At 43.4% G+C, this 24397-nt stretch overlaps 1 protein-coding gene across 1 annotated transcript in view; it reads right to left on the minus strand.

Annotated features, from left to right (window-relative positions):
- The window catches only part of SHROOM3 (shroom family member 3), a 303549-nt gene that overhangs the window by 193476 nt on the left and 85676 nt on the right, over nucleotides 1-24397 (minus strand). The window contains exon 3 of the mRNA XM_019805421.2: nucleotides 977-1131. Within this exon, the coding sequence (XP_019660980.1) occupies nucleotides 977-1131 (155 nt within the window). The remainder of the gene's footprint in view (nucleotides 1-976; nucleotides 1132-24397) is intronic.

Raw genomic sequence — 24397 nt, forward strand, 5'->3', positions numbered from 1 at the left:
GTGAACCTTCTCAAATATTATAACATTTAGTTGCCACGTAAGACAGCCAAAACCTGATTAGTGAAGAAATATCCAAATAAGCAAAATGTGCAGGCCTAGGGCTTAGGAGGTCACGGTAATGACTGTCAAGTGGCAGGGAGACGCAGAACCAAGGGTAGCTACATTCTCTTCTGGTTCTTCCACTTATCAGCTCTGTTACCTTCAGTCATTTCAGCAACCTGTTGCCCGTAAGTGGGGATAGTGATAGCTGTCTCACCAGATTCTTTAGAGGTTAAATGAGCTACCGTATGGAAAACACCGGGGCAGTGCTTGGTTTGTCATAGTGTTAAAAAAATTCTTTTTAACTCCTTTACCCTTTATACAAATAATTTCCTCCTCCAGGATGCGGGTTTCCCCAGGAGTAGGACGCTTCTTATTCTAAGGCACTAAAACCAATCACAACCCAAAACTTTTCCAAGAGCCACCAAGAGTCATCACCAGAGGCACCACCAGGAAAACAAGACAAAGCAAACAAAAGAAGGAATGTGTTTGTTTTGCTGACCGCTGTGGCGTAGGTGAGGCTAGAGGAATGCCACCTGAAGCTCCAAGCCAACTGCTTTCTCTAGTTCCACAATGAAAGGAGGCCTCGTAGACCTCTGACCACATCTGGGACCGGAGTCACTTTGCATTACACCCAGACACTTAGGAAGTACCGTGAGGCAGAGCTGTGCCAAGCCCGATACCTGCTGGGAAAGTCATTGTTTCAAAAGAAAGTGTGTCTGAAACACCTTTGTCTGAACCGTCTTCACTCAGCTTCCTCCTCACATGCCACAGATGGATAAGGAAAAAAACCAGGGCAGGGGAGGGGGAGGGCGGGAGGCTCAAGGATCCATGCAGGGAGATTTAAAGAACAAGCTACTGGTCCCAACTCTTGCCAGGAGGTGGGGCAGGGTGGGGGCAGCTGCAGGAGGGAGAGTGGAGGCACCGTACAGCCTACCTGCGTACCACCAGCCTGAGGGTCTTGTAGGATCCTTTCACCAGGGAAACGGCCTCCCTCCTGGAGCTGCTCAGCGCCACCTCGTTGATGTGCACCACCTCGTCCCCGGCCCGCAGTTTGGAGCTCACCAGGTCTGCTTTGCCCCCTTCTTCAATCTGCTCAGAGACAGGAGAGAGCCCTAAGTAAGCTGTCCAGGCCACGCTGGACTTTTGCAGAGCCCGACAGACCGGTTATGACCACGCCCCCTGGCAGCCAACCCCAGAGGATGGGGGGAGAAGCAGGGACTGCCTCTTGTTTCCACACCCTCTAGCACCCAGCACCCTGCCTGCCCACAGAGGGTGTTCAGAAACATCAGCCGAAGAGGTGAAGGAACTCAGTTTCCATCCAAAAGACTCTATGCCATTCCGCTCATGACCTCTACCCCTTCACAGCTTCAACTCCCAAAGTCCGCTCAAAGCAACTGTGTTATTCCTTCACAAGTTGAGTTCTTATCTCATTTTTTGTTCTAAAATTATAATTCACTGGATAAGTAAACTGTGGTACATCTAAGCAATAGAGTATTATTCAGCACTAAAAAGAAACGAGCTATCAAGCCGTGGACAGACATGGAAGGACCTTAAATGCATATAACTAAGTCACAGAAGCCAATGTGAAAGTCTACGTACTGCATAAGACCAGCTACATGACATTCCAGAAAGGAAAAACTATGGAAACAGTAGCGAGATCGGTGGCTGTCCGGGTTAGGGGATGGGAGGGATGAGTAAGTTTAGGGCCGTGAAACTACTCTGTATGAGAGTAGAAGGATAGGTACACAACATTATACCATAGAATGTGTAACCCCAAGAGTGAACTGTCATGTAAACCATGGACTTTGGGGGATAATGATGAGTCAATGTAGGTTCATTGACTATAACAAATGTTCCACTCCGGTGGGGGATGTTGATAATGGGGGACTGTATCCAAGGGAGGGGCGGCAGGAGACATTTGGGAACTTTCTCTACTCCACTTGATTTTGCTGTAAACCTAAAACTGCTGTAAAAAATAAAGTCTATTGAAAAATTATAATTCATTCAACAAAGTGATTCAATACTGCTTTATACCAGAAATTGTCCTAGGTGCCAAGGCTGTAACAGTGGACAAAACAGAAACCGTTGCTCGTCTGGTGTTGAGGGTAGGAGTGGGGAAGCAAATGCTAAATATAACAAACAACTGATTACAGTACGTTAGAAGTTGATGACGTATTTTGGAAACCAACAGAACGAAATAATGCTTGGTCCAGTTGTCATGTGCCAATGGATGCTTGTGGAATGTCAATAATGATGAAAGAGAATAAAAAGAGAAAAAATAAAACAAAAGCAAAAATCACATTAACAAAACCTGACCCATATTTTCTCTTTTTTCAATTATTACTCACTAGAATTGGCCATTTTTTCAAAAAACCTTCGATAGATCTTAATATATATAAAATGGACCAAATTCCTATAATGAATTTGTAAGTTTGGCCCTTGCTAGCTTTTATTTTATTTATCTGGTGGTTCTGAGTTTGAGGAGTGAGACAGAGAACGTAAGTAAGGGGATGTCACTTACAAGGTCTAAGCTTCAGACTCGTCATCTGTGATAACAGATGGGGGATAATCACACCTGCCCCACAGAGCTGCCTCGAGGATTCATGAGGTAAGCCACACGAGCTGGGTAACACAGCTCCTGGCCTATGGTAAGATTTAAAAAGTGGTAGCTATTGTTTTCATAAATCATATGTCATGAAGAACTTTCCATTCATAAAATATTCTGTAACATCTTGGTGTGAATGTAACATGGTGTATTAGCCATCCCCTGTTGATCACTTCCTCCTGCCTTTCTCCCCTTCTCATCCTACTAATCTTCTCTCCAACCTTCTATCAACGCACTCATTCCCAAACACACTGGGCTCACTCTAACCACAAGGCTTTGGCACCCGCAGCTCGGGGTTTCCTTCTACCTGGACTGCTCCCCATGCCTGTCGCACCCTTGAGCCCCCATACAAAACCCGAGATGCCGGTGTGGTTAACAGCCGGTGCTCTGGAACCAGACCGTATGGCTCTGTCACTAGCTGTGTGACTTTGAGTGGCTTATCGCACTTTATTGCTCCTCTGTGTCTGCTTCTGTAAGAAGACAGAGCTTTCCACGGAGATCGTTGTGAGGACCGAGTTCATCACTTACTGAGCAAGCAAGGGAAGTGCTTCAGCCTGGCACAAGCATGTCTTCGGTGAAGGTTACCTCCAATGTCTACCCATCCTTTGAGGCCATGTTCAAATCCTGTCTCCTTTAAGCTTTTCCAGACCTCTCATCAACGCCACCGCATTCCCTTACCCCCGCCATCTGTCCTTTAAGAAGTAACCCCACTTTTCCCCGTTTTTAGAGAATCCGATAGTAAAATAACATGGAAACTGTGACGTGGCATCCAAATAGCGTGTTATGCCAGTCCTCCTCCAGCGTGCTGCCGGTGGTCCTCACCCGTCTTCCCGCAGGGCGGTGTCTGTCCATGCCTGTTCCCTGCCCATAGTGCCGCCTCACCCCCAGCCTGGGCTCTCAACCCTTTGAAGGTGGGAGCCATGACTCTCTCTTTACTTGTGTCGTCTTTACGTCCCCGGAGCTTTGCACACGGGACCCCCGACATCTGGGTTCCTTCAACAAGTGTTTGCTGAGCATCTACTGAGTGCCAGGTGCAGAGCCAGAGGCTGTGTACTATGAAGAGCACTGTAGACTTGGTCCTGCTCACGTTACAGTTTGTGGAACCAAATCCTTTCTGTATTATTTGCCCACATTTTCAACAAAATGAGAATGAAACAAGGCCTAGGAAATTACTGATTTCTTATATAAAAAAGGAAGTCAAGAAAGCTCCTTTGGATATTTTATGTTATATCCATCTCGTGACTGATTTATGTGAAAGCAAACAGGATGAAGAATGTCCTAGAGTTTCACTGTTGTTCACTGTTCTCACAACTACTCCTTTGTATTTGCAGTTTCCCATAATCTCTTCACTTTGCACAGAACTTTGAGGCTTAAGATGTTTACATTTAAAAAGTCAATTAATATAATTATTTATAAAATTGAAAAAAGTGGGGGCTGGGATGACTTTGAAATGCCTTTGATTATCAAATATTAGTTAGGCACCTACTGTATTTTAATTCTCTTATATTTTCTCAAATTTCTCCATATTCTTTCTTCCTGGTTCCTGCTGTCTTGGGGCTTTAATTATTACCAGAGATGACTTTTGGGTCTTTTCTCAAACACTGCTCTTTTACATAAGCCCCTATCTTGTATTTTCCATTTTTCTTTTCCTCTTCCTCCTTTTCCCCACAAATACCCCTCCTTCATTACAAAACCTCATCAAGCCAGACAGAATCGCTCTCTCTCTCACTCTGTCTCCTCTAAATGATTTCTACCTCTCTTCAAAAAACCTACAATCACTACCTTTGCTGGGGAGATTTCTGATGACGACTTTTGCTGCCTTCTAGGTTTTAAACTGCTTGAGATCAGAAACTTGGTGAACATATACTCATTCCTTCACTTAACCACAAATATTTTTTGAGGATCTACCATGTGTCAGGCACTGTTCTAGGACTGGATAGATGTCAGTGAAGGAAGCCAACTGTATTCTCTCCTTTATTGAGTTTACATTCTAGTATATTCTTAATTTAATTCAAACCTTTGTATTAAACAGCGTACACATGCACTGAGGTAGATCAGAGAGCCTCCGTGATAAAAACAAGCCTGGATTCCTCGTATACTCAGGGTGCTTAAATTCATCCATATAAATAACTCTCTCCAGGAGGTCAGGCAATTTCTGGGGAATCAGAGGAGCCCTGGGAGTTTTGCTCTGTACTCAGATACATCCAGGGGCTCTACTCCAAAAGGTAGAGACCCAAAAGGCCCAAGTGAGGCCTTGAATTGAGCCAGCAGGGCATGAAGTGTGGACGTCTGATCTAACTTTTGTAGCTGCCAGATTCAGGGCCCGCTCTATCAGTTTGTGGACACGTAGGACCCCCACGCCCTCTTCCTCCTTTGCTGCTGCTGGTCCTTTTGCCAACTTTCTATTTGGTAGCATTACCGTCTGTGGAATTCCGTTTGTTGACCACTTGGGTAACAAACCTGGTTACCAAGAAAGTTGAAACTGTTGGCCAAAACAAGGCTGTGAATTACCTTAATCTGTATCATTGTCTGCGCTTATTATCACCGACGATAAATTGAGATACTGAGGTACTTTGGCTGATGCTCTGGCAATGACATGATTGATTTCAACATTCCAAGACTAACCAAATGTATAAATCTTAAGTTTATGTCAATTATTCACACAGTTTATCTAAAATCACTACTATGACTTCAGAGAAATATTTACAGAAGGCTTAACAATAATTTTCCTGAACTATTCATCAAAGAGGATTACACTTCTTCTAACCCCGAGCCCTGCTGATACTGTCTGTCAACAAGACTGAGTGAAAAATGAAGCTTATTATTTTAAACCTTTGGACGAATACTTGAGCGGCTAAAGAGGTCACTGGCATTGTTTGTCCAATTTCACCTGCAGAGAATTTACTTATTCCAGGAATGTGATTGTGCACAGGTAATACCCTGTCTACAGCTGGTGGGAAATCCCTCAGCGAACAAACGACGGAGAAGGTGAGTAGGCCCCTGGGAAATGAGCATACCCTTTTCCTTCTCAATTCCTAAATGGATCCACACCTATAGGATTACGTTGATTTTTCTTTGATGACCCCGTGAGGGATTGGCTTTTGAACTATTTATAATCTTTCACGTTGCTGTACATTTAGCACCTAACAGAGCGCCTGCACATAATAGCTGACTGACAAACATTTGTTGAACAAATGTGAGGAAGCTGACTTGTAAAGAGAGAAATTTGGTGCTAGATGGTGCGTGCTGATGGAAATACATTCAAACATAGGGATAGGCACAGATGGGGAGTGGTGTGTGCCGGTACCCGCGGCAGGATGTGGTGCGTGGAGGGGCGGGAGGCCAGGCCCTTCTCCCTCCCTCTCCCTCAGCACCCTAGCCAATAGACTAATTGGGCTAGTCATTTAGACTAGCCCAGTCTAAATGAACAAAAGCAACACTCCCATTTGTGGCTTGGTCCCATGTTCTGCTTCTCCGGGGCTTGTGCCCAACCTACTCGAATGCTGTGTCTCTCTGCTTCCCCAGCCCTGTTTTCCATCTCAGGTCGCTGGCTTCAGGTTTACCATAATTATAAGCATGCGCTAGGCAGTAACCTAGTGACCCTGTTACAATTTCAATGAGATCAGGTCACACCTCTTAGCATGACTCTACTTATCACGCTCGGGGTAGAAACCGATGTCTTCCCCATCTCTGCACCAAGGACCTGCTGGATTTGGCCCCCTTACCTCTCAAATTCCTACTGCTCTCCCCTTTGCTTACTCAATACCAGCGCCCACCCTCCTCACCTCCATTCCCGGGGACATATGGAGTTTGCTAGGCACACTCCCATCTCAGTTCCTGTGCCTGCTGGGCCCCCAGGTAATCATTTGCCTTTCTCCCTCACTTACGTTAAGACTTGACACAAATTTACCTTCTGGGGGAGGCTTTTCCTGATCACCCCTCTAAAATCTCAATCTCCCCTAATATTGCTTATTTTCCGTCCTATCTTTATCTTTTTTCTTTAGCGCTTAAATCATGATCTAACTCACTGTATGTTTTACTTGTGTATCTTGTTTATTGTCCGTCTCTCCACTAGAACATCAGCCCCACGGGGGCAGGGATTTGAGTCTGCCTCATTCACTGCTATAGCCCCAGTGTGCAGAACAGCACAGGGCACGTCAAGGGGCTCAATATTTATTGTATGAGTGGATGAATCCTTGTCATCATGGCCACCACTGGTCGAGTGCCTTCTGCATCCCAATAACTTGAATACATCATCTTAAAAGTCACAAAGACAGTAAAATATTATAATCTCCTTTTTATATAAATGCAAGTGCTAAGGCTCAGAGGAGTCAAATGACTTACTTGCTCAAAGTTGCAAAGTCAGTAAAACAACAGAGCTGGGACTGGAATTCAAGATCCTGAATTCAGAGCCCTCGTGCCCCAGCCTGCTGCCTCTGAGAATCCCCCAGATCTTTGTCCCTAAACTAACACTTTACTTGTCTGCTAAATCCTTCAAGCGCCCAAGAAATCCAACACCCAGTACTTCTGTGTTCTGACCCTTCTCTTTCAGAGATGCTAAGAACTCTGAAGCTATTATATGAGCTCTGCTCAACAGAGTTCACAGCTTACGCAAGAGAAAAAGCTGGCATGCACCAGTGGGGGGCAGGGAGACGGCCTCGCCACATGAGACTGAACACATAAGGACTTCCATGTATATGCAGTTCTGTCTGGAGTTGTAAGTAAAATTGAGCCCGCCCTGTACAAGTCTCCCACGACTGAAGTTCACCTGCATTCTAATGTGTAAATTCTTGAATGATTTTTTTTCCCCCTTTCCTGACCACTTTCATTCCTGGATGACGACAAGGCAGAAGTATGGGAGGAAGGGGTGATGGGCTCATTCACAGTCGATGCCATGTGACGTACAACCTGCTGTTTCATGCAGTTGGTGTTTGGAGGAGAAATAGGTTCTCCCTAAGTACAAAACCTATATTAAAGCAATAAGCAAATACAGACAGATAAAAAGATACGTAGATAAAAAATATATTAAGAATGTCTAAAGCAAAGCTTCTGAGTGTTGCTCTTTATTCACTGGGGATTATCCTTACTCACAGCCCGGTGGGCATTCTTGGTTTTAAAACTATATGTCAAGTGGGAATAATGAAATAAAGTCAAATCAATGAAAGTTCCTCCCAGGAACTGAATCTGGCTCTTAGGTCCTAGGAAATTAATAAGCATTCCTTGGAACCCCGGACCAGACTTTAACTGCTAGACCTTAAACAAAACAGAGAAACATTCCCGTGAGTTGTACTGAGTGACGTCAGGGTACAGATGTGAGCCCACCATTCTCCCCACCTGCTTCTCATTTGATCCCAAAGCATTAGGTTCATACTGCCGGAAATTCCTTTTTTGACTCACAAAATGGTGTATATTGTAGTGGAAGAAAGAACCCTAGGTTAGGAGTCAGGAATCCTGTGTTTGGATCCCAACTCTGGCCCTTTTTAATACGGGGATGCCTGCGTGGCTCAGTCGGTTGGTTAAGCCTCTGCCTTTGGCTCAGGTCATGATCCCAGGGTCCTGGGTTTGAGCCCCACATGGGGCTCCTTGCTCAGCAGGGAGCCTGTTTTTCCTTCTGCCTGCTGCTCTCTCTCTCTCTCTCTGACAAATAAAGTCTTAAAAAAAAAAAAAGACATGGAAATGTGTGTTTCTCACACTTAAAATGATCAACAGGGAAAATTTCATGGTTTTATTTTAAATTGGGATACATATATACAACATTTACCATTAAAGTTATATAATCACTTTCTTCTGTTATTTTCAGAGTAGGAAGTATATTATTTCCCTTTCAAGGTTCATAACCTGGATGGAAGGCCTAAGAGAGGCGGAGGTGGGGCAGTGTGGTCCCTAAAGACTGGTGTTCTACAGTCAGCCCAACATGGTATAAATCTCACTTGCAGTACTGGGTGATCTTGGGCCAGATAGGCGCCATCTCTGAGCATCCATTTCTTCAACCTCAATATGAGAACAGGAAGACTCACCACACAGAGTTAGTGTGAGGATTCCATGAACTAACACATGGAAGCTTCCTCACACATAGCAAGGGCTCCATACAAGTGTGTCTCCTGAATTGCAGGGTTTGTAGTTTTATTCAAGAAGTTTAATACTCTTCTGACTGTTCCCATCACAAGAATCATGTGTGAGCAAATGCAGAGACCAAGGGAAAGAAATTTGCTGGGAGGAAGAGAGAGGTTATTTTCTTAAAGTCAAAGAATAGGAGTTAACTTGATTTATAAGTGAAATAGAAGACTGTCCCTCCTTTGGAGGGAAGTTTCCAGGACAGGAAGTCACCCAGTGACACGCTATGGACCATCCAAATGAGCTACAGCCCCAGAAACCCAAGTTGTGTCCATAATTCTTGAGTTACTGCTCACTGGGTGGAAGAAACTGATCTCAAAGTAGGATAAAAGTCAGGCTTCCGTGAAGGTACCTTAGCCACTCAACTTCCGTCACTGCCTGAAGAAAGCTTCACAGCCTTGATCTCCCCCAACATGGCCCATTCCAAAAGAACAAGTTTGGGGGTAATTAAAAAGTTGAGTTGTCAGCGTTTATTTCTGTTTGTTTATACATATCCTGCCTCATCTTACAAAAGATTTGAGGAACCCCTTGTTAATACAAAAGAATAAAGAAAATAGCTGATGGAATCTAAGCAAAAAGGAAAAAATAATAATAAAATAAAAGCCAAGAATAAGATTAACTGCAAGAAATGCCTTCCACATGGGGATTCTCACGATCTGGGTATTCATTTTTCAGGTCCCCATAGTTACCCCAAGGTTTCATAGGGAGGTAAAGTCTTCATAATTCAAAAACATTCACTAGTGAAGAGGCCAACTATAAAACGAGGTCCCACTCAAGTAGTTTAGCACTAGTCCCTGTCTCCGGCCATTGTATCAAAGTCTTTGTCAGTCTGGTTGGATATGAAGTTGTAAACGACCAATACAACAGGCAAATAAAATGCAAATCGACTGCATAGTTAACTAGAATATCTTTCAAAAGAGGCAGGATATAAAATAAAATGCAAATTTAGTTAACTATCTTTCTAAAGAGGCAGAATATAAAGGTTAAAACATTTGTACTATCTTAAAATTTTGTGAGAAAATTAGTACCAAATAAGTCAACATAATTAATTCTTCATTCTGAGGATTAGCCTATGGTTGCAATTGTAACTTAAATTTTTTAAAAGTTAAGGTTGAATAAACTTATTCTCATAGTCATTTGTCTTATTTTAGAACTAAATATAATCTAATACAATTATTTATATATAAAAAGAGCCACCTGGAATACAGGATAGTGTAATTTTGGCTCTCAGCTTTTTGTTATTAAAAGCACAAAGGAAACATGCGTAGTTAGAAAAGTCATAGGGTAATAACGAAAAAACAGGAAATCATCGTGGAGCACTAGGGGTGATAGTAGTGAAATCCACTACTGGAGAAGATTTAGGACACACACTGGCTGGTAAGAGTCTAAAAAGGTAGCGACCGGTCTCTCTAAACTACTTTGTGTTTGGCTTAAGAGTGTCACAAGCTAGGGGCGCCTGGGTGGCACAGCGGTTAGGCGTCTGCCTTCGGCTCAGGGCGTGATCCCGGCCTTATGGGATCGAGCCCCACATCGGGCTCCTCCGCTGTGAGCATGCTTCTTCTTCTCCCACTCCCCCTGCTTGTGTTCCCTTTCTTGCTACCTGTCTCTATCTCTGTCGAATAAATAAATTTAAAAAAATCTAAAAAAAAAAAAGTGTCACAAGCTAAATGCCTAAGGAACACAGGGAAGGTCATTAATGCTGTTTGACAAGTTTCCCTAGCTCTCCACCTTGGCTGCAGTTGAAGATGCTTCTCTTTCTCTGAGTCCTAGCCTGGCACCCTTGCAGCTAAGTGGAGCCATGTAACTATTTCTGGTCAATGTGTTTTGAGAAGAAGAAACACGTGTCACATGCAGGCAGACAGCAGAGACCCGCCAGAGTTTCCTTTCCCTTTGGCATAGTGACTGACAACGTTTGGGAGAGTGACAGCTCCACCAGCAAGGGTCCCTGAGTAACTCAGGCGAGCCGGGAGATCGTAGAATGAACAGGAAATTAACCTCTGGTTTAAGCCACTGCAATTTGGAGTTTCTTCGTTACTGCGGCACGATCTAGTCTCTTCTGACCGAAACAAATATCATCTTGCCAGTGATAGAAATTTAAAATAAAATGAACAAGTTGTGCAGAGACAAGTTGCATATGATGCTCAGATCCCTAAATAAGGATCCCAGCCAGCAACAGTGACATTCTGGATGATTTGGGTGAAATGGGTCCAGGAACACGCCTGGATCTCTGATGCATACTCTAGCCGATTTTTCTCTCTTTATTTTGTGGCACATCTTTTCCAAATATATGCACACCTGCAAGTCCCTACTTTTTGTATATAGAGTGAGTAATTTTAATATATATTAAGCTTTAAAAATGGGAATATTCCTTTTGAACTGGGATAAACTGAAAGATTATTATCAACGAGTGGATGGACAACTTGGTGGAAAATTTACTAATCATAAAAGGGAGTAATAGAAGCAGAGATAAAAGAAAGAGGGCCTGTTTGGGAGAAATGACAGTTAATAAAATAAAAATGGCTGCAAAGAATGGGTGCTAGAAAAAGTACGCAACCCTGAAAGCAAAAGAGTGGGGAACCACGTGCTTAAAGAAGAATGTGCACGGTGATTCCAAAAGAGGGGGCCCTGAGCACAGACATTCTGAGGCCTGAATCCATAGTTGGACCTCAGGTCAGGGATGGAAAAAGTAAAGTGAGAGTTCACTCATTTTGGAATTGGGTGGTGAAACTGGGACTAGAACCCTACACACGAGGGTCTCCCATATAGCGAGGCAGCTGAGGGCAGTGCGTCTGGCTATGCCCAGTGGAGCCATTATCCTGTGGATTAAGGCTAGGAAAGGAAGAAAAACCTGGAAAAGATAGAGTTCTAAGCTTTTAAAGGGTTTAATTATTTATACTTGCTTAGGTTCATCCTAGTAAAGAGATTCTGGGTAAATATTCAGTGAGGTGTCTTCACATACCTCAGTGAGGTCCTTTTTGTGCAGCTGCCTGTCGGGGAACCAAAGAGGGTGGACTGAGGCATTGCAGTGACTTCTGGGCTGCTCTTCCTCACAGTTGTCCAGTCTCTGCCCTGCCACTGGATGCACTGTTGTTCCTCCACAAGCCAGCAGAGAGGCTTAACTGGAGCAAGTCTGATATAGCACTTCCCGATGTAAAACCCTACTGTGGCTCCACATTTTTCATAGGATGATCCAAATTCCTGAGCTCAGCATCTAAGCTCTTCACTTTCTGGTCCCCTCCTGCCTCTCCTGCCTCATTTTTGCCTGCTCTCTTCCCTTCAGCTATAGTGAATCTGTGTACAGCTTTTGGATAAGCCATATTCTAGATGCCTCCAGAACTTTCCACATGTAGCCGTCTCCTCTCTAGCCCTCTGCCCCCCACATCCCTCCAAATCATCTTTCAAGATGTACTTCAGTGATCACCTTCCCCAGGGAGCCATGCCTGAACCCGTGAGACTGGTCTCATGCCTTCCCTGTGCTTATCCATGTACTCTATCTCAGTGCTACCCCACTGAAAGGTAATGGTCTGTTTACTTGACCGTGTCTCCCACTAGACTGTTACTTCTGTCAAGGGCCAGACACGACTTCCTTGTTCTGGTATCCTCTGCACCTATTGCAGTGTCTACTCTGGGCAGATACTCAATGTGTGTTTGAAGAATAAATGTAAACGAGGAAATGCCGAGGTCACAGGGTTCGGTGTTTGGATGAGAATTTACTTGCCCTGTCCTTACCCCGCCCCACCAGTCCCTTATTGGATGGGTTCAGCAAGTCTGCCATTCCTGAGGTGTTCGTGGCCTGTTTGGTGTTTCCCCAGGCTTCTCAGGCCCAGGGTCTTTCTGGTGGACCTGCAAAGCAGAGTGGCCTCTTCTCTCCTACCGAGGCCTGTGCTCATCTCTGTTCCTAGGCTCTGGCTTTAAGGCTGGTATTAAGGGCCCCACCTCCAGAGCCAGACCTCAGACCTCAGCTTTATCACTGTATTAGTTTCCCATTACTGCTTAGAGGCTTAAAGCAACACAATTTCTTATCTTGCAGTTCCGGAGGTCTGAAGTCCAAAATGGGTCTCATTGGGATAACACCTGGTGTTATCAGAGCTATGTTCTGTCTGGAGACTCTAGGGGAGAATCCATTTTCTTGCCTTTTCCAGCTTCTAGAGGCCACTCCCAGTCCTTGGCCATGACCCCTCTCCTCCATCTTCAAAGCCAGCAACGGCCAGGTGAGTCTTTCTCACAGTGCATCACTCTGACACTGACCCCCCTGCCTCCCTCTTTCATTTATGAGACACCCAGGTGATTACATTGGACCCACCCGGGTAATATAGGAGAATCTCTTCAATCTCAAGGTCGGCTGATTAGTAACCTTAATTCCATCTGCCACCTTCCTTCACCTGTGCCATGCAGTATAGTCACAGGTTCCAAGGACTGGGATGTGGACATCTGGGTGGGATGGGGTGTGTTATTCTACCTACCATAACTTCCTAGTAACTTACTAGCTGTTTGACCTTACGCAACTTACTCCTTTCCTCTAAGACTCAGTTTACTTTCCTGAAAAACAGGGAAGGTGACAATAATAGCCCCTCCTCCTGAGAATTAGGGAGACAGTGAAAGTCAATTATGATAATAAATGGAAAGATTATTACAATTCCTGACACAGAGTAAGTGATCAACAAATGTTAGCTTTAATCATCATCATCATCATTTATAGGGGAAGTAGGTAAAGAGGTCCTACATACTCAGTCTTCCACCCCTTACTGCATAGAGCAGAATGAGCACCCTCATAGAGACCCCCTATCCTTCTGCCATTTCTTCCTTCGCCCAACCCCTATTTCAAAACCCTGAAGGAGGAGCAAGTCCCGCAAACACCACTGACAGACAAGGGAGCGCTAAACTCCAAGTTGAATCCTCTGAGTATCTGGTATTTGAACTTTGTAAGTCAGCTACTTGGCTCTCCCTTCCTAGAAAGAGACTTGTGAGGTCGTTCTAGCCCCAAACCAGTTTCTCAGAGTCCCCTGAATGTGTGGAGGAGCCCTGGGAACCCCTAGGCTGTGACAAGGGCAAAACTGTCCAGGTCCTGGGGTTCGGGGGTCTGTGTGTGTGTATGTGCCCACATGTGTGAATCTTTGCCTCTTCAGAATGTGTAGTGGTATTGCTTTCCCTCTCATTGAATTCCTGAGCTCCTGCCATCATTATGTGCCCCATCCCCGTGAACGCCACTGAGCATCAAAGAGAAATTCTCTTCAGAGAACAAGAGGCCAAGGCTAGCTGGTTCCCAGGTGGGTCTCAATTCCCTCCTTCTGCTCCACTGAGATGAAAGACTTGGTCATTTCTTTACATGTAAAGGCATTAATTTATATTTTACTCCATTCCTCAAATAATTTCAGGCCCATGTTCCTAAGAAAGACCCTTCGCCCCATTTGTTTTGTTCAAGTCCTAATGTTTTCATTTATTTGACTGTTTCTGCTGTATTTATTCATGGAAAGACAGTATATTATGTATATGTATATATGTATAGAACATCTATTAAAATATACATATATGGAGAATATATATATAAACCATTTTACAAATAAGAGAAAAAGTACTTTCACTTATCTTTTTAAAAGATTTTATTTATTGGGGCACCTGGGTGGCTCAGTCATTAAGTGTCTGCCTTCAGCTCAGGGCGTGATCCCAGGGTCCTGGGATCGAGCGCTGCATTGGGCTCCCAGCTGCTTCTTCCTCTCCCACTCCCCCTGCTTGTGTTCCCTCTCTCTCTGGCTGTCTCTCTGTCAAATAAATAAATAAAATATTAAAAAAAATAAATAAAGATTTTATTTATTTATTTGAGAGAGAGAGAGACAGAGAGAGTATGAGTGGGGGGAGGAGCAGAGGGACAAGCAGAGACCCCACTGAGCGGGGAGCCCAACTCGGGGCTCAATCCCAGGACCCTGAAATGATGAGCTGAGCCGAAGTCAGACACTTAACCGACTGAGCCACCCAGGCACCCCACTTCTTTGAATTATTAACCACATCAATAGAGAGCTCAGATCCTTGGAAAATAAATAAAATCTATAAATTACATATGTATCTCATGTATTTCATAAATACAGATAATAAGTCCACTTCGTATTAACAAATAGAAATAGGAATCGTGGGACAATAGTTAAATGCACACACATGCACACACATGTAAAATATATACACTTGATCTCACCTTAGATAACAATTTCCAACTCTTCCTTCATCAAATTCACATCAAAGTTTCTGACATACTAAAATGATCAGGCTCTAGTTTTATCTTCTCTTTTTTTCTCCATTCCTGGTTTGGGGGAAATTCTAGTGCTCAAAAATTAAAATCAGTGGCAGCAAGAAGAAAAATGACAAATCTCTAGATGTTTTTTGAATGTTTGATCCACCACTCCTAAAAAAACCCACCTTAGCTATCAGATCTCCAGCACTTCACAATGACACCTCGTCCTGTCGTTCTGAGGTGAGTTTCATGAGTGCCTAATGGCCCAGTTGTAGGCCAAATATTCTTCTGCTTTCCCAAGGAAAATTCTGCTGGGGTCAGAGAATCATTAGCAGGTTCATTGCACTTTATGAACTGTTGTTTTCCAAAGTTTCCCCTAGATTTTTAGATTTAAAATATTGAGAAAACTTTGGGTTTCAACAGGCAGAACTGTAATATGACAAGGGTGGCTATTCTTACTGCTATTATCTTAGAGGGACTGACTTCTTTGTCTCTACAAAAGAATTCTCAGGGGTGGCTGAGCTAGGAGGAAGCCAGGTAATAAAACTCACGCAGGCTCCCCTCCTGTATAAGATAACAATAGTATTCTATTAGTCACCATTGTGAACTATCGACATTTTCAAGCTGCATGACATTCCAGAGGCCAGCAAGATACCTGAGCAGTAACCGGCAAAAGGATTTCTTCCCTCCAGAGTTCTAAACCATGATTTGTTTACTTACCTTCTATCAGAGCCATATAGTGTTTAAGCTTTGGAACCAGATGGCCCAGGTTCAAATCCTGCCCCCATGCTTAGAAGCTATGTGACCTTCAACAAGTTATTTGACCTCTCTGTGCCTGCTTCCCTTTCTGTGAGATAAGGTTAATAATACCCCTCTTAGGATTATTGGGAGGATTAAGTTAGTCAATGCACATAAAGTGTTTAGAAAAATGCCATTTAGTAAATACCCAGTAAATGTTAGTTACTCTCAGTACCTTATATTCTCTTCCGTAAATTAGGAACACTAATACCTCTTTTACATACCTTGAAGGTTATTTTAAAGGTTAAAGTTAGAAAAATTTTCTAAAATAAGAAGACTAGAAAAAGGCTTCTGAACAGAAGCCAGATGTTGGAACGGCAGGAAGGGGGAAATCAAACAGTAGAAGCAATATCAGCATAAAAGCAACAGAAGGAAAGAGAGGGGGAGACAATAGGACGTTTGCACTCACGCGTACTGTCTACTCAGGGCCTGACAGACAAGATGGCACTTAATTCTCACCAACGCTTACAAGGGAGGTATTTTGTCAACAACAGAACTAAGTCTCAGTGAGCTTAAGTAAATCGCTCAAGGTTATAAACAACAGAGCCCCAATTCAAACCCAGATCCCTCCAAAGCCAAAGCCCATCACTCATTCTTTTTTTTTTAAAGATTTTATTTATTTATTCAACAGAGATAGAGACAACCAGCGAGAGAGGGAACACAAGCAGGGGGAGTGGGAGAGGAAGAAGCAGGCTCCTAGCGGAGGATCCTGATGCGGGGCTCGATCCCAGAACGCTGGGATCACGCCCTGAGCTGAAGGCAGACGCTTAACGACTGCGCCACCCAGGCACCCCATCATTCTTCCACCCAAATATACACCAGGCAGCACCCACCCCATCAAAAAAAAATAAAGCCATTCCCTGTGTCCGTGACAGCCGGTATGATGTGGCAAGAATGGTTACATACTGCTTGGTATAGCCTTCCACTCCACGAGTGGAAGGCTCTGGAGAAGCTCATTGAAAGGAGATCATCATAGACAAGCAGGGACACCACAGCCCTCCTGAGTCAGCTCCACATGCTTGGCTACATCCGCAGAGATGGCCAAATGAGTGGGCAAGGTGCCAGGAAAAGAATAACTAGGTGTTGCATGAGTGAATAAGTGAAGGGAGGAAAAAGTACAGTAAGTGCTTAATACTTCAGGATATTTAAGTCCTTCAAATTCTAGAATATTCCCCTAACCGCATCCCAGCTTTGAACTGCTTGCTCTCAGATCTCCACTAGCTCTGATGCTTCTTTGTGGGAGTCCCTTGCAAACCCTCAAGTCATTCTCTTCATCCCCTGAAGATCCTCCCCCACCCCCTGTCAGACCCTCCCCAATATTATTCTTCTCTTTTTTAAAAAGATTTTATTTATTTGAGAATGAGAGAGAGAGAAAGAGAGAGAGCATGAGCAGGGGGGAGGGGCAGAGGGAGAGGGAGAAGCAGACTCCCCACTGAGCAGGGAGCCCGATGTGGGACCCGATCCCAGGACCCTGGAATCATGGCCTGAGCCGAAGGCAGGCACTTAACTGACTGAGCCACCCAGACGCCCCCCAACATTATTCTTGCTACCACACTTGATGCCCATGATCTCATGGACGCTCCTCCATCACTCTGGAGTCTTCCTGACTCCTTCCTCTAAGTCATCCCAGCTATCGGCTTCCCTGGTCAGACCCTAGCTCCTGTCATTACCAATGTGCAAAACCTCCATAATACCAGTTTCAAGCATCCCATTCTCTGACCACCTTCTCCTTTTTTTTTTTTTTTTTTTTGGTAACAGCTTTATTGTGATAAATTTATATACCATAAAATCCACCCTTTTAAAGTATACATATCAATGGTTTTAGTGTATTCACAGAGTTGTACAACCATTACCACAATGGACTTTAAAATATTTTAATCATCCCCCCTTCCCACCCCTGCAAAAAACCCAACCTACATATTAGCCTTTACCACCCTCTGAATTCTCCCATTGCTCCAGTCCTAGGCAACCACCAAGCTACTTTCTGTCTCTCTATATTTGCCCATTCTGAATATTTCACATTCTACAATGCGTGGCCTTTTGTGACCGGTTTTTTTCACTTAGTGTAATGTTTTCAAGGTTCGTCCAAATTGTAGCATGTATCAGAACTTCATTCCTTTTTCATACCAAATAATATTGTATCATATGGAAGTATTTTATTTATCCCTTCATCAGTTGATGGACATTTGGGTGGTTTCTACTTTGGAGTTATTATGAATAATGCTGCCATAAACACTTGTGTACATCTCTTTTAATGATGTATGCTTTTATTTCTCTGGGATCTCCACCTAGGAGCGGGATTGCCAAGTTATATGGCAATTCTATATTTAACATTTTGAGGAACTACCAGATTTTGCAGTCACTGCACCATTTTGTAATCCCACCAGCTGTGAAGCAAGGTACCAATTTCTCTCTATCGTCCTCAACACTTGTTCTCTCTTTTATTACAGTTACCTTAGTAGGTACGAACACAAGGAGATCTCATCGTGGTTCTGATTTGCATTTCCCCCTCCTTTCTTTTCAGTTCGTTCATTCTAATATTCTGACTCCGTTTTCTGATCCCATAGGGACCTGCCATTCATTGGTCCTTTGGCTTTTTCACTGCTTCTCACTCATTTCATAAGCTCACTTCCTTCCTTACCCATCTTAATGTCCATCAGCTATCATTATAATCAGTTATTTGCATAAACCCTCAGCTCTTTTGCCCTTCTCTCCCTTCCTCATAGTCAATTGGCAAAACCCCAGCCTTGGTTAAATTGAGCTCTCCATCTTCTCTACACTTTTATCTGCACAGATGAAAGTGGCCGGTCTCAGTTTAAATCCATGACCTTCAACCTCAAGTCAGCCCTTAATGCTACTTGGCAATTCTAAATGCATTCACTTGGCAATCCCAGATCCATTCATTCTTCCACTCCCCTGGTCAATCATGGCTTTGTCGCTCTCCTGAAACCTTCTACCCTTCACCACCATCCTCACACTGACTTTGTTTCCTATTTCACCAAGAAAATACATGCGACCAGAAGACAAGTCCTCAAAATCATACCACCATGTGGATCTTCCTATCTACATATATGTTTTCATCCTTTCTGTTACTAGGGATGGGCCAGCTATAGCAGTGTTTTCGTTTGTGCGCGAGATCCCATCCTTTGTCACCTATTTAAATACACTATTCCAGCAATTGTCCCCTCTCACACGTTGTCACATTTTTCCATTCTATTGAATTGTTCTCATCACTGAAAAACATTCTATTATTTCTCCTATCTTAAAATAAAGTAAAATAAAATAAACCCCCAATCCTGCATCCTTACCCAGCTATGTCCCCTTTTCTCTCTGTATAGCCTATATCTAATCTGAATTCCATGCTCACATATTCAATCGCTTGCTGATGGATGTTTATTTGGCATCTCAAATTTTACAAGGCTAAAATTAAACTCCTGGTGCTCTTGCTGAACCTTTTTCTTTTTATGGCAAATAACATCACTGTCTTCCAATTTCTTGGCTCAAAACCTTAAAGAAGTCTCTCTCACATTACACATTGAATCTATCAGCAAAGCTTAAATTGCTGCCTTCGAAATATGTTCACCATCTGACTACTTCTCACCACCTGCGCTGCTACTGATCTGCTCTGACCTGCCATCACTTCTCACCTGGATCTTAGTGGGATCCGAACTGATGTGCTCCTTCTTCCCATATGTTCCTTCTACTTACTCCATATCCCTACCCCATAATATGTATTTTCTCTTTTTATTTTTTCCAGATTTATTGAGATACTATTGACATATAACATATGTAAGTTTAAGGGGTACAACGTGATGGTTTCATACATGTCCCATAATGTATTTTCAGCTGTAACCAGAGTGATCCTTTTAAAATGAAGTCAAACACCATTCTTCAGCTTACGACCCTCTAATGGCTTCCCAACCCACTTCGGGTAAAAGCTCAAGTCCTCTTAATGGCCTCAAGGTCCTACTGTACTTCAGCAACCCTGGCTTCCCTAAGATTCCCTGAACCGTCCAAGGACACATCTACCGCGTGCTCTTTGCACTTGATGGATAGTTTTGTTTGGAGCACTTGCTTCCAAGTAGCCACATGACTCACTGCCTCTCCTCCTTCAGGTTTCCTGCACTATTCATAAGTTTGGCAAAGACTGTCCCAAATTAGAAAATTGCTAGTGTGGGGATGGGGTCGGGAGGAGTTTGGAATAAAAGAGAGACGAGAAAAGAAAAAGGATATTTAAACTTTGAGGTTCTCCTAAGGCCAGGGTCTAGTTGCTTTACTATTCAGTTGAATCCTCACAAGCTATGAATGAGAATGATGGTATATCCACTTTACAGATGAGATAACAGAGGCACAGAGGGATAAGGTCATAATCTCTAATAAATGTCTAGCAGATGGTTGAGCTAGGTGTCCAGTCAAAAATCTAACCTCAAAACCTATCCTCGGTCACTGCATCACAGATTTCCAGGTTCCTATTTGGTTGAGGGCAAGCTGGGATGCCTATTACAAAATTCAAATATTTACAAAAGTAAAGAAATCAATATGGCTTATTTTTATAAGTTCTTCACCTTGACTCTACCCTAAAACAAAACCTGTGTGTGTTCAACTGAAGGGTAGATTCCAGAGATTCCTGGCAATCTTTCAACTAATCATCTGGGATCATTTTTGCACGATAAAAATTCCATCCAGTGGCCCACTACATTCAGATGCTTGTCAGCAAATTTACTCCTTCCAGTTGCTGCTAAGGGAGGCATAAACAGAAGGTCCTGCCAGTGAAGGAAATGAAAGGAAGGTAATTTGTTAATGCCTTTACTCAACAGTGCCATTTTCCAAAATTCCATGCTGGGTGGCCCAACTGTTTAGAAATCCATGCTACATAGACCTTCTTTTAAGAGGAGTTGTAACCCTGGTCCTTGTGCAGATGCCTGAGAAAGCTTGGGGGTGTCAGGCTCCCCCTGTTATTATGCTGCTGTGACTCACCCCCACATCCATTATCCTTCAATTATCAGCTCAACATTTCTTCCTCTCCCTCTGGCCTATTCTTCTCTCCTGACCTCTGACTTACATATTTGCTTTTCCCTGTCTGGAATCCCTACCCGAACTGGCTTCAATCACTCAAAACTCTGCCGCGAGGAGGGAAATGGATGTGGGGGAGCAGCGATGACCAAATGACTCGAATGGAATTGTTTGCAGCCTGCCTCCCCGCCAACCTCTCTCCGCTTATTTTAAGGTGATGGGTTATTCATTAAAGGACCATGGACCATCAGTGAGAGACTGGTTGCTATTGTAGATTGGTTTCCTATAAACAGTAAATCAGCCCAATAAAATAGCTAACGTAAAATGTCTTACCAAATCTGATTTCTACTTTCTACGGTTGAAGTTTGGGAATGAAATGGTGGTCAGAGTATTATGGAATGGTCCCCTACATCCTACTAATTGCCATCAGGATAACTGTAACTTCCAGTTGGAAAAGTTTCCCAGGTGCTAATTAATCTAAAGTTAATCAACTGAATCCACATAACAATCCTGAGAGGTCAACTGGTATTGTACCCATTTCACAAAGGGAGGAATGTGAAGGAACTTGCCCCAGAGCCCCGTGTTAGATATGAGCAAGGAATTGGAATTCAAACTCAGTGTAACTCCGAAGTCCCTTAGGCAACACACCTCCTAATGGTCGGCAATATCCAATGGGAATATTAATTTTTTTCTTCATGTACTGGTTTATTAAAAACCCCAATGTATTGAACACCTACTGTGTGCTGGGCTGGGAAGTTATAAAAACATTTGGTTTTTACTCCCTTATAACCTAGTTGAAAATGAAAGGCATATCAAAAGGAAAGGTGGCATTTCTCAGTGTCAAACATGAATTAGAAAGAGGAAATGTTTTATGTGCTCTGGTTCAGACCAGAGAGTAACCACTGTGGCCAGGCAGGACCATTATGGTCTTTTGGAGGGAACCACTATTGACCTGGACCTGGTTAGTTCTTAGGCCATTTGCTGTAAGGGCCCTTGAATTATATAAAACTTGAGTGGGAAAGTAAATCTTTTCTATGGTCCCCAAAGAAGAATTTGAAATATGGACAATGAAGCGTGCCTTATTAAGGGCTAATTTCTCCTTTTAGAAAAAAAAATTCCAATGGGTCATGGTCAGTGTGTACATGGCACAGACTTTAAAACAACTGTCTTAAGGTTTAGACATTATTCATTGTTTATCTGAAATTCAAATGTAATGTCCAATATTTTTATTTGCTACATCGGGCAACCCTACTCTCACCACCACATCCCAATAAGAACATCCTTCCTTGAATATCTTTTACTGACTTTGAAAAGAAGAACTTTTAGAAAGGGGAAGGAAACAGGTCAACTTTGCAGACTGGGGGCTTGATTTGGTCCCTGCAGCCAGAGGTGAGTTCAGGGGCGAAACCTCACATGAACCAAACTCAGAGGAGACTGACACACAGATCCAAGCCAACCAGCTTTGTGGTGTTCCAAACCACTATGTTACTGGCCAGTGCCTGGAATGCTCTTCCATCCATCATCATTGGCTTGGTAAACTCATTCACTCGTTTATTTATTGAGTCAATTCATTCATTGAGTCAGCTAGTATCTATTGAGCACCTACTGTATGCCAGGTACTGCATTAGGAGAACACCTAGACTTCTCACTGTTCTAGCAACAGTAATCATGATAATAGCTAATATTTTTTAGGACTTGCCATGAGGTAGGCACTGTATTAAATGCTTTATGTCTATTAAATCATTCAGTCTTCACACAACACTATGATGTCATTACTATTATTATTCACATTTAACCAATAAGGACATTGAGATATAGTAAGTCTTTTAAAAAACCAAGCTAACAACAACAACAAAAAGCCCCACTTGTTTTCAGTTATATAGCTAATAAATGTTGGAGGCAGGCTTTGCATCTAGCAGTTTCCAGAGTCTGTATAGTGTCTAAATACTTTATTAAACTACCTCCTTTTTAAAACCCTTTCCTCTTCCCTCCCCCAAGTTAGTCATTTCTGTCTCCAGGCACATGTACCACTGAGAACTTAGTAAACTTCATTAATAAGTTTGTTTCACTGCATCATAGATTCTTTGCTAACATGTCTGTCTCCTCAATCAGACTGTGAGGTTCTCCAGGGCAAAGATAACACCTTATTCATTTTTGTGTCTTCCATGCCTAGCACAGTTTATGTCCTAAAATAAGCGGTCAATACATGCTGCTGTATTAATTTCTTGTTAGCTGTGGTAAGCTAGAGCGGAATGAGTGTCAGCCAGGGTTGATTCAGGAAAACAGAAATTACTCAAAGTATTTAAAACACAGGGGATGTAACAGAGGGGATTGATTATCCAGAGAGTGGATGAGCTCCCAAGGCACTGTGGGAAGCCACCTGGACCCCCACCCCCACCCCCCAACCCCGGGAGGTTGTAGGTCTGCCTGGTGGAGACATGGAAGGCAGGGTCTAGCACAGTAGAAAAGACAAAACCACCATCACACTGTCTGAGATCAAGAGACAGGAGAAACCTCCCTCCAATCATTCATTTCCCATTAGCCAAACCCTGCCAGAAGCCAGTTGACTAGGGAGACTGAGAAGTGGGAGAAGCCAGACTGGCTTCAAGGGCAAGAAGACCCAGGACAAGGGGCAGAGCACTCATCAGAAACTGCACCTCTCTCGTGAGCAGCACGAGAAGCTGCAGGGTAATGAAGCTGACCACCCCTGTGGTGCCGGGTAACAGTGACAGGGGCTTGCCCTTCGGTGTCCCATCATTTGTCTAGGCTCTATGAGGATATCACTTTTCTGCTAATTTACTGTGTGTCCACAAAGTCTAAGTTCACTTGGATTGGGTTACATTGTTATGTTTCAATTGACATTGACAACAGTAACTACTTACCGGGCTTCTGCTTTGCATCAGACATTGTGCTAGGTCCTAGGGAAAGAGAGCTCAAAAAGTGAGAGGACCTGGACGTCAAGGCATTCTTGGTCAAAGGGAAACAGACAACTAAAGAGCTGGTATCTGCCACATGGTGAGTGATAGGACTAGGGTATAAGCACATATGTTTGAACTTGGGGGCTTCAAAGAGGGTCACGCGCACCCCCCCATAAATTGGAAATACAGGGATAAGATTGTTTTATGAGAGTTTAATCTGCAAAATCAATGCAAATGGGTCAGAGTGGAGATGAGCAAAGACAAATGAAAGATATGTAATAACCCCTAAGGCTCCACCCAGCTCTGAAACCCTGGGACTTTGTGCTCTGCACACACACCAGAATGCCACCTTACAGTGCAGCTATTGTATACCACACGTGGGGCCAGGGCTCTCCATGCAAAATCTCCTTTACTGGACCCCTGGGTCTCTGAATGTCACTCCATGAATGCCTGAACTTTATAAATAAAAATTCCACAAATGGAGAATGAGTCGAGATTTTCTTTGCCCTGCTCGGAGTCATAGAGCTAAGAAGTTGCAGGGCAGGCATTAGAAACCCAGCCTCCCGATTCTCACCTCTGCTCTGAGACGCTAACTACCCCAGACACAGAAGTGTGCTCTACTGTCGCAAAAATAAAACTTGGCCAAAGTAAGACTCCCTTAATTTCCACTTAGTTGACAGCTTC

This window comes from Ailuropoda melanoleuca, chromosome 11 (genome assembly GCF_002007445.2).
Source record: "Ailuropoda melanoleuca isolate Jingjing chromosome 11, ASM200744v2, whole genome shotgun sequence".
Taxonomy (NCBI): domain Eukaryota; kingdom Metazoa; phylum Chordata; class Mammalia; order Carnivora; family Ursidae; genus Ailuropoda; species Ailuropoda melanoleuca.